Consider the following 13,987-nt stretch of genomic DNA (forward strand, 5'->3'; position numbering starts at 1 on the left):
TCCCCTTCTGTAAAATAGAGCTAATACTCACCCTCTCAGCCCAGCAGGCACCTCTATTAAACTGCTTTGTAGTACCTGGATAGAAAGCACCTATAGAATTGCCAAGTATTATTTATTATGAACATCCAACCTGAGTCACCATTATGTATGACTAATACCAGTGGTGTCCCAATACTACATTAATTCAGAGATGGCAACTGGTGGCCATGGGGCCGCATCTGGCCGGCCAGGTCATTGTATTTGGTCCTTCACAGCCCCACTCAGGGCAGCCACCCCAGTGGCACCAGGAAAGGCGCAGGGCAGAGAGGGGGGAACGCCTCACCTGCACCCAGACACACACCTCACCTGGCACAGGAGCCACTGCTGGGGGTGAGCTGGATCTCCAGCCCCGCCGGGGCAGAACCTGATCCCAGCATCACGTGCCCCGACTCACCCCTGGGCGAATGAGCCAGGCTACCGGTACCAGGGGCGACAATCCTAACGAGGCGGGGCCAGCAGCTCACATTGCCCCCCGCCGAACACCCTGGGCCAGGGGACTGACAGGCCCTGCGCAGGTCCCAAAGCGGGGCTGTTAGGCCAACCTCCCCCGTCTCTCTAATGCGCTGCTGGGACCCAGCCGGCTCAGGCACGTGCAGCCCGCCGCAAGCCGCACGCGCATGAACACGGCCCCGGCTTACCCCCAGCGAGGCTGCGCTGCGCACGCAGCACGAGGGAAGTGGGAGTGGCGCGCGCGCCGGACACGAGACCTAAGTAAGATAACGGAAGGAAACTGCCGACTCGCGCGCCGCTCAACCTCGCTCTTTTCCCCCCACCCCTGCCGCCCGTGAAGGCGCATATGCGCAGTGATCTCGCTCCGCCTACGCTGCGTGCGTTGGGCGGTCCGACGGGTCATGACGCAGCACGTGGTGGCAGTTTGAAACCCTGGCGCGGCAGAGGCCGCCCGCTACTCTGCAGCGATGTCGCTGGTGAAGCCCTTCGATAAACTCCCGACGCTCAACGCGGCCACCATCTTGGTAGGTCTGTGAGGAATCCGCGTCGCGTCGCGTCGCGTCGAGTCGAGTCGCGTCCCCTGCCCTGGACCAACTGCCCCGCTACCGCCGCTTCCCTCCTGTTAACCGTGTGCTTCGGCCAATCGCTGCCCGTCCGAGGCCTTTAGCCACGCCCTGCGTCTTGATTGGTGGTCTGGTCTTAGTATGCAAACAAGTTGCCCTGCCTCCCCAGGGGCCTGTGCTGATAGGCGGGGAGGCTTGTTTGCACCGCCCCTCAGAGCGACTGTGGGCAGGGCGCGGCCCTCCCCTGGCTAAGCAGGGTCATGTCTGGTCAGTACCTGTAGAGCGGACCCAGTTGGGGCTGGCGGGGTGACTGGGCCATGGGTGCTCTGTGGATGGCTACGTGAGCCCCAGCCTGGCCGTGGGGGATGAGGCCCTACTGAGGACACTTCCTCTGCTGGGCTACAACACTGACACCCTGGTTGCCTCTGTTCTCCTTAACCTGTGCTAGGTGTTCTCCTAGTGCCAGGGGCTTGAGAGTCCTGCACAGCTGGACACATGTGCCTGGGGTCTGATGGGCACAGGCCTAAAATGTCGGGGCGGGTGGCTGCAATCTCTCCCCACAGATGTGCTGTTCGCTGTTAACCAGCTGCCCCATCATGCCCCAGAGGTGGCTGCCTGTGTGTGAACCATCTTCCCTGAGCCTTGTTCATAACATGCCCTGGGACCTCTCAAGGTGAAGGGCACTAGCTAGTGACTTCTCTTCATCTTTTGGTTGCATCTCTTACAAGCCATTTTCCCTTCCTGAGCAGTTGGTGGGCACGGATGAAAGTCAGCAGCAGCAGCTAGCAGAGGCAATTCTTAAGGAGAAAAAAACCTTCAAGATAAATATGTAAGTGATTGGAAAGGGTGGAACAAAAATCTTCCCAATTCAATTCTGAAATTATTCTTTGCCAAGGTTTATTTGTGTCTTTTTTTTCTTCTAGACTCCATCTCAAATTGAGATCTGGTCAGATAGGCTTGTGGAAGTAGTTTTGGTTATGGCAGATTAAGTTAAAACTGAGGGGTTGCAGGAAATGGATGGTGATTCAGTACGGCTGCATCTGCACTTCTCAAATGCAGACCTGAAACTCACTTACAGGTGCAATCTCCACGGTGGTAGCAATGGAATCAAGTGTAGTCCAAGGATAGAATTTACTTTTCTGAACCCCAGAGCACAATATTGCATCAATATGGTTGTGCAACTGCAAGCTACAACTTCTCAGTAGGATTTAGGTGTATGTACAAGAGACAAGTTGCATTTTCTTCAGGAAATAGCAGCCCACACCTGATTAAAGGGGGAGGATATTTGTTTTCATTTGTTTACTGTGCATTACTTAGCCCTCTGTGGAATGATCTACCTGCAGCTGGGGACATGCCTCCTGGTGTGGGCAGACAGACTTGCACTATCTCTGCTCAAGCTATCCCACTAAAAATAGCTTGGCAACTGCCACCTGGGTCTGAGCTTGGGTGCCTAACCTGAGCCATAACCTGTACTGCGACAGCCACGCTGCTATTTTTAGTGTGCTAGCATGAGTCTGTCTGCCCTCCCTGATACCAGCTGCAGTGTAGACGTACCTCATATAGCCCAGGTGCTTGGAGATGAGTGCTGGGTGCAGTATAAGCATCTAAATAGATTTCCTTTTTTTTTTTTCTGTGTGGGTCTTCCGTTCAAAAATGGAAACTGTCTGAAATTAATAGGGGGAGTCAGGCAGGTGTGCCTCACACTACTTTAAACTGATTAGATTTCAAGTTTCCTTGTAAAATGTCCACTAGCTGCAATTCTTGTCTTACATGAACCCTTTTATGTATACTCCTCCTCGCGTTATTGATTTGCATTTGGAATTTTAACTCCAGCTTATATGATAACTTCTGTCTGCGAATTCCCTTTGTTGCTCATGTATTGACTTTGGCAATTATGTCTACAAGAGGAAATGCATTAACTTGGATTTTTGGGAGAAGGGTATATTTCTCTCGCTGCTGCAGTACTAGTGATTCTAAAGCAGTATAATTGTCCACCAGAACTCCTGAGAAACTTCCAAAATCCATAACATTGTTTGGACCATTCAAGGCCATTGGCAAGTGTGTTGCCTGATCTATTGCTTGTAGGTGAATTACATTACCACAGTTAGGACTCTGGAATTTGGTAGACTCTTCTCCCAAGATTAGGCCAAGTAATATCAGAATTGCTGTTCAGCTGGGAGCTCAAATGTGCTCAGCAATGACAACACTCATACTTAGGAAAAACCTTCTGTATTTGTAATAATTTTATTAACATAATCAGCAAACTCACAAACACTCTACCTACCTTGCTTGGTTGGATATAATACAGAATGAGTGGAGCATGCCTATACTTATGCCATCCCTTGCAGAACAACCTGAAGTGTTAGGTATCATCTTCCTCCTCACTATCATCACCATCATCAATGGTCGTCACCCTGTCATACAGACAATGGTACAGCCAGGTTACATGGCATTCTTGTGGTCAGACATCTGCTGATGTCTCTAGCTTAAAATATCCCAAGCTGATATAAACTAACATCTTGTGGTTACCTGTCAGCAGTTCAGTCATTACCACATTCTGTCTTGTGATATCTTATGATCTATGGTTGGTCTTTGTTAGCTACTTATGCTTAAACTTTTTTGGGCCATATGCCCTAATTAGTTTAGCTAAGCTATTGGCCTACAAGCATCAAGACCTGTAAGACCACTGCATTACTGCCTTAACTTTATACTTTTGCCTCACCTAGCAAATACCTATAAGCTGTAAGTGTTACAAAGGTACAAGATTTGCCAGATACCATCACCTGTGCTGGGGACCTCCAAACCATTCTGATTGGAATTCAGCCATGAAGACCTTCCAAAATATGCAGCTCCACTTCCTAAACATGATGAAAGGCACTAGATCTGTCCCTGAACTTTTCCATAAATGTCATCCTAAGTTTTTAAGCCAAATCATTTTTGACAAACGGTGTTATAAACAAAAGTATTTTCCAGAGAGAGTTTTCACCCCTAAAATTTAAACTCTCATATCTCAGAAATGACTTCCAATTTTTTTCAAAATCTGGCCAAAAAGATTCTCCCTTAGCCACACATAAAACACACTCTGTTGGAAACTGAAAAGATCACTTTTTGAGCATTGCAGGGGTGGTTATTAAATATACCATAGAGAGCTGGTTAGAAGCTTTAATTGGGAAGATGCTACACTCTCTCTCTGATACATAGATAAAAAAAAAATACTGTGTCTCCTAACTTACATAACCTCAAGGTACTTTACAGTAGGAGTTCTCAAACGGGGGGTTGGGACCTCTCAGGGGGGTCACAAGGTTCTTACATGGGGGGGTCACGAGCAGTCATCCTCCACCCCAAACCCTGCTTTGCCTCCAGTATTTATAATGGTTTTATAAAGAGGGGTCTCATTCAGAGGCTTTCTATGTGAAAGGCGTCACCAGTACAGAAGTTTGAGAATTACTGCTTTACAGGATAGTCAGTACTACTGAAGTAGACTCTGATGTAGAATGCAAAGTGCTGTCTACTGACATTATCCTAAACACATGCAGTGTTGCCAAGAAGTACAGTGCTGCATTCAATTGTAGTTACATGAGAAATTTTAGGCCCCTAAAATGTAATTATTGTAATGGAAAGACAAACTGTGTTATACTATTCTCTTAGGTGTGCTGTGTGTAAAATATCTTATTTAAACGGACCAAGGTCATAGCTGACAGAGCATTAAAGGATCTTATGATGAACACATTTGGTATGTAGTTTGCTCAGAAGTAAACGCTGTAGCCAGACCATATCTGGTACGAGATCATGACACTACTTGATTTGAAGTTGATCAAAGAGACCAGAGCTAACACCCTTCTGACAGTTAAAAAAGGAAAAACAAAAAACAACCCTACTGTCACTAATGACTGTGAGGAGTCGGAATCTCTGGTCTACATCTCATCTGAAAGATGGGCCTCTAACAGCACACAGTTCCTGATACCTTGCTAGGGCTTTTATAGGGAAGAGTACAGTACAAATCCTTGGAGAAAACTATTGTCATACGGGATGACCTCATTAAGCAGCTTGAAGGTAACAAAGTTTATGCTATCAAATGTCAATTGTGACTATTAATGATTGTGAATAGGCTTATGGGGACACCAGGAGTGCCATTTAACCAAGCAATGAGTCTCATCAAGTGCTTATAGCCATTGAAATACATGGCCCTAAATTAGGGTGACCACATGAGAGGGAGAAAATATCGGGACACATCAGGTGGGAGTCTGCTGGCGGAGCTAAAGAAAAATAAGGCGAGTGCTGCTGGCGGAGCGAAATATCGGGACAAATTGCATCCCGACCAAAGATCGGTTGGGACAAACACCTAAATGTCAGGACAGTTCCGATTTTATTGGGACATCTGGTCACCCTACGCTCAATCTACTCCTGCTAACCATTCTAGCTAAGTAAGTGGCTGGCAAAATGGATCCTGCTTTGCCACTCTATTCAGTTTGGGTAAATATGCAAACTTATTTTTGTCTTTCAGCCACGTGGCGACCTCCCTCCCTTTACCTGCTGAGAGAGATCACATCCGGCCCCGGATTGATCTGATTGCCTTTATGATTAACATGCAAAGCAAACACAGGTAAATGCAGAAGGGGTTGGAACAGTGGAGGGAGAACTTGAGGAAGGAGTTAGTTGTTAGTTTAACCTGAGGTAAACTGATCCAGCACCTGCATCATTGTGATGGTTAGAAGCCCACGGAGCCATTGGCTTTCAAACACTGGACTTGCTGTAGTGGAACAGATCAATAATTCCTCCAGCAGTTATCCTGCCTATGGCAATGAATAAATAATGTGAAACCTGCTTTCCTATAACACACCTAATTGTGCAGTGCTCTGCCATAGCAAGGAGGGTGGAATTTCTTTCTGGTTGTGCTATTAATTTGGTTATGCAGAGTCAGGTGCATGAAATCTGAAAATTTACCATCTGTAAAATGGAAACAGCATACAAGTTGGTGGTGGGTATTATGGTGTTCTGATAGCTAGACCCTAGGCAGTCTCAGTTAACAGTCAGATCTGAGTCAGTGGTGTGTACAGGTACTCTTTATGATGGCATTGCTAAACTAGGTCCCTCTGTGGGATTGGAGCTCCATCAGTCAGCAGGGCTAACATGATCTTTGATCTTTGTCTATCTTATCCCTTACCTCTCTCAGCTGTACCACTGCACCTGAGTGTTGATACAAAGAGAAATCCAATTCTGTTTTTATTTTTATAATCAGGATAAAACCTTATTCCTGGGAAAGGTGAGAGTTGCCAAAGCCACTTCATTTGTGACCTTTTGATTCTGGACTTGAACAGATCTTCAGAAGTAACTAGTCACACTGGACAGCCATCCAGATGAAAGGTCCTTATAAAATACAAGGACTGGGATTTTCAAAGAAGACTAAAGGGGTTAGGTGCCCAGTGGGATTTGGATGCCTAACTTCCTTAGGCTCCTCTAAAGATCTCCACCAAGATAATTATTCATTTGAACAGTATCCTGTTACTCTTGAGTTTTGTTCTCCTTTCTGTCTATTGCATGGCTTCTCTAGCACCCATCATTAGTATCTAAACACAAAGGGGAGAGACTTTCAAAGGCATAAATGGCAGCTACACCCAGGTCCTTCTGACTTTCAGTAGGAGGTGGATGTCCATCTGCCATTTGTGCCTTTGAAAGTCTCTCCTTTTGTGCTGCTCTGGCTTCCTGCTTTGCTGGTGACGGTACTAGCATTAGCCTAACCTCTGGTTTTACTGGATTATATGATGTGTTTTTTCTTTCCTTTTCCATCAGTCTTAGGAATGTTGAAGCTTCGCTATCACACATGGATGCCAACTTCTTCCTCGGGAAAGTGTGCTTCCTCATCACAGGTGGTATGTATGGCCAAGTACCCGGCTTTTTCTTTCTCCTCCTCCTTCCAGTGTTTCATCACTTCTTCTTCTTCTCCTTAGAACACCTGGAATGGCTTCACCTTAAACAAAACAAGCCAACAGCTTGTCACTGAAGCTTTTCTTTAAATGTTGCTGAATCTCATCTCTTTCCCAGCTCAAAACATGTTTTTGACCTCACTTGGTCCTTCCCTTCATTTCCTCCAGTCAGGTGTCTCTTTTCTGCCCTTGCCCCCATGAATACGAATTGCAAGATTGATTTGTATGGAACTGCAAAGTCTCTTCCTGTGGACTTTTCTTAATGGTAATCTCAATGCCATTCTGTTTGACGTGCTCATTACTGCCTGAATGAGCTTTGCTATTATGAGGACTATGCGTATGCTAGATTTGGATCATTTGTGGAACTAAACATTCCTCATTGCTCTTCTCCACTGGGGATGGGCTGTGGAATATTGCAAAACTTTCCCTAATGCCTTCCTGTTTTCTCTCTGAAGTTGGTAGGATGAATCACTGCAGCGTAGAGATGAATGCTGTACGGAAACTGGGAAACCTCTACTGCAGTCCTGTCCTATTCTGTGAGCTGGACGTAAGGATGTTTAATTTTGTGGCTGGGGTGGTGGTGCATGGAGGGGCAGGAAATGGGGTCAGAAAATCCTCCTACTCACTAACAATATTTGGTATGTCAGCAATAAATCATGATGAGGTGTGATTAAACCTAATACCAGTGTATATTGCTTGTATATTTTGATTGCAAAGACCAAATCCTTGCAGCCGCTCAAAGTGCAGGTAGTCGAGTCATTGTGCTTCTAGAAACTTATTCTTGCTTTCATTTAAATAACCTCTATTTAGATTCAGAGGGGTAGCCGTGTTAGTCTGGATCTGTAACAGCAGCAAAGAATCCTGTGGCACCTTATAGACTAACAGACATTTTGGAGCATGAGCTTTCGTGGGTGAATACCCACTTCGTCGGATCCACCCACGGAAGCTCATGCTCCAAAACATCTGTTAGTCTATAAGGTGCCACAGGACTCTTTGCTGCTTCTATTTAGATACAATCCCTGCCCTATAGAGTTGACCAGCTAAGCCAACAAAAGATTGGAGGAAAGTGAATAGGGAAGTGTTATTTACTCCTTCACATAACACAGGAACTTGAGGTCACCCAATGAAATTAATAGGCAGCAGGTTTAAAACAAACAAAAGGAAGTACTTATTCACACACCACACAGTCAACCTGTGGAACTCGTTGCCAGGAAATGATGTGAAGACCAAAATTATAACGGGGTTCAAAAAAGAATTAGATAAGTTCATGGAGGATAGGTCCCTCAATGGCTATTAGCCAAGATGGTCGTGGCTGCAGCCCTATGCTCTGAGTTGTCTCTAGCCTTTTACTGCCAGAATCTGGGAGCGGACGACAGGGGATGGGTCACAGATAATTGCCCTGTTCTGTTTATTCCCAGTGAAGCATCTGGCATTGACTGCTGTCTGAAGACAGGATACAGGGCTAGATGGACCCTTAATCTGACCCACTATGGCCATTCTTATGTAAAGGCATAAGCAAAGTGATCAGGATGATCAGAAACCCACATCTTGATAGCTACGAGGTTGATAGTAACTAGCTGACTTCTTTGTCACGTGGATTTTCCCCTCTGAGACATGCAGCCCCAATACACCAGTTCCCTGAAACATTGTCACCTTGCTGTGAAACCATGAGCTGCCATCCCCATCTGTTATGCAATTGCCCTGCAGCTCACACATCCAAAACACTTCTTGTTTCCCAAGCTCTACAGAGTAAGGCGCAGCACCTCCTAGAGGGGCACATACTTCATCCCTGCCATCAGACGTGTACTTTGGCGGGGGTGTTATCAGCTGTTGCTGTTTTGAAGGGCTGGGGGAAGAGAGCTTGCATAATGGAAATGGCTTGCTGCTCCCTTGCGCATAGCTGGTCATCCTGAATCTAGTGAATGCCTCCCCTACCTTCCCTCATCAACCCCGTGGCTCTGCTGCCTCTTTTCACTCCTTCCTCCCTCCCCCTCTCTCCAATCTCATACCAGTGGGTTTGGGTCCCAGTACTTCTTCAAAGGGGCGTTCAACCTTTATGACTCTGCCCTCTTCTTCCCAATGGCCCTAGATAAGTAGGTGAGCAGGGTTGGGAACCTCCGTGTCTAGTTGATCTGGGTCCCACTTAACTTTGGCTCCTTCCTGCATCTCGGCACCAACTAGATTTTCTTTTCTGTCCCTTTATTTTTAAGTAACTTGTGGGTTTTATTTTTCTCCCTCTGTTTCCAGTCTGAAGGCATCAGAGTTGCCACAGCTCAGCGGCTGCTCCGGATGTTGCAGATTTGCGCTGGTCACATGCCGGGGGTTTCTGCCCTCTTCTTCAGTTCTTTGATGAAAAGCTCCATTGATGAGTAACCTTGATGTAAATCCATTGCCATTCTTCCTGTCCACACTCTTCGATCCTGTGTCAAACTGCAGAAATAGACGGACATGGGAATTCTGTTGAGACGCTTTTTCTGTTGATTTATAATGAGACCAGCTCATCCCATGCTGCTGCTTGCTTTTGTTACCTTTACAGGAAAGGCTTGGTTCCTGTTTGGGTGGTGGCTGGAGCCGTGCTAATAAATCTCCTTTCACTCCTAGGTCCCAGTTTGAATTAACCCCGTTTTGTTAGTGACCAAGAGCTGTGTAGCCTTCTGAGAGCTACATAGGAAATGGGAGAGGGCCAGGGTCCTCAGGTCAGTGTGTATCCTAGCAGGTAGGCACAGCAGTCATGGAGAGAAGTATCAGAAGGCTGCTGCCTGCTCTCTGCCTAGTACCAATGGACTGTTTCACCAGGGAGAAAATAGTAAAGCATTAGGAAGAGTTTTGCAGTATTCAGATTGAAATAGAGCACTTCTCACTAATGCAAAAAATTCACTTACCCATAAAGCCCCTTGAAGGAAGGAAGCCAGTTTAGCAGCCATCATCTATACAGCAGTTGGCAGTAATGACCTAGCAGTTGGGGGATATGCAAAGAAAGATTACCTAACCTTTCTAACACCTAAATATCTAAGCAGAGAGGGAGGCGGGGCTTAAAGGAGACAACCCAGCAATTTGATGATTTTTTCTTTGAAAGAATGGTCATCTTTTGTTATACAGCCCCAGCAAACTGCCTGGCAGGTAAACCCCTCACCTGACTAATGAATCCGACAGTCCTATTCAGTGCTGTGTCTCTGCAAGTCAAAAAATCTCCACAAGATAGAGAGAATATCAGAGCGTGAGAGGAGTTGGGGGGAGTGTTGATAGTCTAGGTGTGTGTATGGGGGCATGGATTTGCTCAGTGCGGTGGTGGAAGTATGTCTGTTACACAGAAGTGCAGAAGTCACTCTTCAATGAGTTTTATTATTAGTTCTAAAAGTAAAGATCCACAAAATGGTTCCTCTCCAACAAAGTTTGATTTCAAAGGGCCTAACTTCCAGAATTGCTGAGTGCTTCTGAAAGTCAGGCCCTTAATCTGCATTCCTGCAGCTTTTCTGGATCTTGTGCCATCTCTGCTCTTTCTTCATAGGTGGAAAAGTATACTGTGGCTAGCCTGGCTATAAACATGCTGCATAACGTATTTTTCTTACTGATTGGACATGCCTATACATTTGCACTGTGCCTATAAACCCCAAAGTCAGACTATACTTGTCGAGACACAAATAGTAATTGTATTGGGAATATACCATTAATCTGATACTATGTGCTGGAATATTAAGTTAATAAAATGTGTAATATCTAAAAACTAGTCCAGACCCTCTCTGGTAACATTCACTCATACATAGTGTTGGTGCTCTGGGAAAACAGTAGGTAGTTTTTCATCAGTGGTGTAGCTACACTGGTGCTGCCAACAGTGTAAACTGAGTGTGGGAGTTCTTACCAGCTTGTTTAGCTTCTGTTTGTAGTAACTTGAGATGGGTTGCAATTATCACTTCAATCCACAAGATGGTGCTAAGACCTCATCACTGGAATAAACCCCCTAATGAACATCTGAACCGCCTTCCTGAACACATGGTCTAGAGCAGGGGTCAGCAACCTTTCAGAAGTGCTGTGCCCAGTCTTCATTCATTCACTCTAATTTAAGGTTTTGCGTGCCAGTAATACACTTTAATGTTCTTAGAGGGTCTCTTTCTACGAGTCTATAATATATAACTAAACTATTGTTGTATGTAAAGTAAATAAGGTCTTTAAAATGTTTAAGAAGCTTCATTTAAAATGCAGAGCCCCCCGGACCAGTAGCCAGGACCTAGGCCCTGTGAGTGCCACTGAAAATCAGCTCACGTGCCATAGGTTGCCTACCCCGGTCTAGACTCTTCCATACTGAATAGGAAATCTTTTTGTAGAATAAAAAAACCTCTTAAAAGAAGTCCGTTAAGTTAAACCAGGGTGTGGGCAAGGGGGGTGATCCCTTACACTGAACTAACGAATACAGAGCCCCAGCCCCAAGTGCAACGCAGGTTCAATCAGCTCTGGGTGTTGGCAGTCATCACAGAAAGGACTTAGGGAGGCTCTGCGCCTCCCTAACACCCAGAGGGTGCACAAATCCCATCTACAGTCCTCTTGACACCGTGACCATGGGGAGGGAGATGGAGAGGTTTCCGGCAGCCAGCTTGAACAAAAGAGCTAAAATGTTAAGCTGTGTTTCTATGTCCAAAAGCAATGGCTGCAACTCATGGGAGGAAAAAGTGGAGTGGATTTTCATGCCCATATAGCAAGAATGCAAAGCCCACAGCAGCTCGATCAATGTGAACTATATCCAGCTAGCTTTGTGGATCATGATTGCAGTAGCCAAGGCCTTGTCCCTATTGGCATTATGGTGGTGCCAGAAAGGAAATGAGGTTATATTTTCTCCTGTATATTTTGCGTATGCTGTCTCAGCCCTGCTTTCCCTTTAGGTCTTGTGAAATAAACCAGCACACAGTTTGGAGGAGCCAGTAGTTTCAATGTGATCTTGAAGCACAGGTGCAAACTCATGTGGGTGGGTAATTGAAATGGAAGAAGTCTAGTTTAGGTTCTTTTGTTCCCTTCACTAGCCAACGCAGGATGGTTCCTTTTACTATATTCTCTTGGCAGTTGTCCAGTCTACTTTTCAGTGACTCGGACAGTAGAAATCAGATGAGTCATTTAAGAACATAAGAATGGCTGTACTGGGTCGGACCAGTGGTCCATCTACCTCGGTATCCTGTCTCTGACCATGGCCAGTGATCAGTGCTTCAGAAGGAATGAACAAATAGGGCAATTTTCAAGTGATCCAGCCCCTATTGTCCAGTCTCCGCTTTTGGCAGTTAGATGCTTAGGGTCACCTGAAGCGTGAGTTTATGTCCTGCCCATCCTGGCGAAGAGCTATTGATGGATCTGTCTTCCATGAACTTACCTAATTCTTTTCTGAACCGAGTTATACTTTTGGCCTTCACAACATCCCATTACAGCACGTTCCACAGGTTGGTTGCATTGTGTGAAGTACTTACTTTTATTTATTTAAACCTGCTGCCTATTCATTTCATTGGGCGACCCCTGGTTCTTGTTAGGTGAAGGGATAAATAAGACTTTTTCTACACCATTCATGTTGTTGTTTTTTTTTTTTTTTTAAGATTTCTATATTTCCTCTGAGTCATTTTTTTTTTTTTTAAAGATGAACTGGGACTGTTCCCAGTCTTTAACCTCTCCTTGAATAGAAGCTGTTCCATATCCCTAATCATCTTTATTGCCCCTTTCCGTGCTTTTTCCAATTCTAAAATACCCTTTTTTATGATAAGGTGATTAGAACTGCTATTCAAAGGGGGGGTGTACCATGAATTTATATAGTGGCATTATATTTTCCATCTTACCTGTCCCTTTCCTAATGGTTCCTAATGTTGTTAGCTTTTTTGACTGCTGCTGCTGCTCATTGAGCAAATGTTTTCAGAGAACTATCCATGATGACTACAAGACCTGTCTTGAGTGCTGGCATCTTATTTAGACCTCGTCATTTTATATGTATAATTGGGATTATTTTTTCCCAACAAGCATGACTTTGCACATATCACTTATTTAATAGCCATCACTTTCTTGGGCGTTAAGGTTAAGATTCTGTCACAGATATTTTTAGTAAAAGTCAGAGACGAGGGGGGAATAAACAAAAATTCATGGACGTTCATGACTCATCCCTGACTTTTACTAAAACTACGTGTGGGGTGGGGGGAGGAACTAACATTGGGAGTGTTGCTGGGTGGGACCGTTGGGGGGAGGGGGGCCTGCTCTGGCTGTTGTGGAAGTCATGGAGGTCCCAGAAAGTTACAGAATCCATCACCTCGGTGAGAGAATTGTACCCTTAATGATAGTCTAATTTTTTTCTCTAGAATGAAAGTCCTCACTGTGCTCTTCACTATCACCACCCACTTGTATGACTCTACCAATTCTTGCCTTTCTACCCTCAGACTCAAATCTGTATACCCCAACATGTCTTCCCTCATCACAGCCCTTGAAGAGAGAAAATGCTGAAACCCATTTGTCCTGCTCTCCTCAGACTTTTTAAAGGTTGTTGAATCTGTACTGCTTCAAGATGAAATCTAGTTCCTTCAAGAGCAACTGTTCTTTCCCCCGTTTCCCATAGCAAATATTTCTCTGATGGTTAGAAAGGCTGTCCTCCTTTACCTGTAGCCCTGATCAACTGATCTTTCTGTAATATAACTGGCAGGGTAACTGGAGCATGACTAAGAGTGGTGCTGTCTCTCAGATCCATTACATTTTACAATTAAAAGTTCTTGGGACTCATCTAAAGTGACAACCACAACTGTGTAAAGACCTCTGGGAACTGCTGGCTGTTTAGACAGGAGACAGCAAGGCCTGTCATAGAGCAGGGCCAGACAGCCAAAAATATCTTGATCTAGACTCAAAGCACAGCTTTAATACTTACTAGAGATGGGTTATGGAGGTGGCATTCACATCTAGATGAGGTTTATGGAAGGGTTGGAGGCTGAACTAGAACTACATTTAGGCTCCACCACGTTGAACTCTCATGAGAGATTTGGCCAAAATTGTAGAAAACTAGTG

General features: G+C 45.2%; 1 protein-coding gene across 1 annotated transcript; it reads left to right on the top strand.

The window, feature by feature from the left end:
• Positions 1-882: 882 nt before the first annotated feature.
• Positions 883-10,703, top strand: CENPM (centromere protein M). The gene is made up of 6 exons (XM_032787178.2): positions 883-1,013; positions 1,802-1,881; positions 5,557-5,655; positions 6,843-6,922; positions 7,432-7,523; positions 9,224-10,703. Exons 1-6 carry the CDS (start codon positions 957-959, stop codon positions 9,347-9,349), a joined length of 534 nt encoding a protein of 177 aa, XP_032643069.1. The 5' UTR covers positions 883-956; the 3' UTR covers positions 9,350-10,703.
• The last annotated feature ends 3,284 nt before the right edge of the window (positions 10,704-13,987 follow it).

Source organism: Chelonoidis abingdonii, chromosome 1 (assembly GCF_003597395.2).
Source record: "Chelonoidis abingdonii isolate Lonesome George chromosome 1, CheloAbing_2.0, whole genome shotgun sequence".
Classification (NCBI taxonomy): Eukaryota; Metazoa; Chordata; order Testudines; family Testudinidae; genus Chelonoidis; species Chelonoidis abingdonii.

Excerpts from the sequence above, each read along its gene's own strand:
- CENPM (XM_032787178.2), top strand. The coding sequence starts at position 957 with ATGTCGCTGGTGAAGCCCTTCGATAAACTCCCGACGCTCAACGCGGCC. Across the intron at positions 1,014-1,801 it reads TCAACGCGGCCACCATCTTG|TTGGTGGGCACGGATGAAAG; the intron begins GTAGGTCTGTGA and ends CTTCCTGAGCAG. Across the intron at positions 5,656-6,842 it reads AACATGCAAAGCAAACACAG|TCTTAGGAATGTTGAAGCTT; the intron begins GTAAATGCAGAA and ends CTTTTCCATCAG.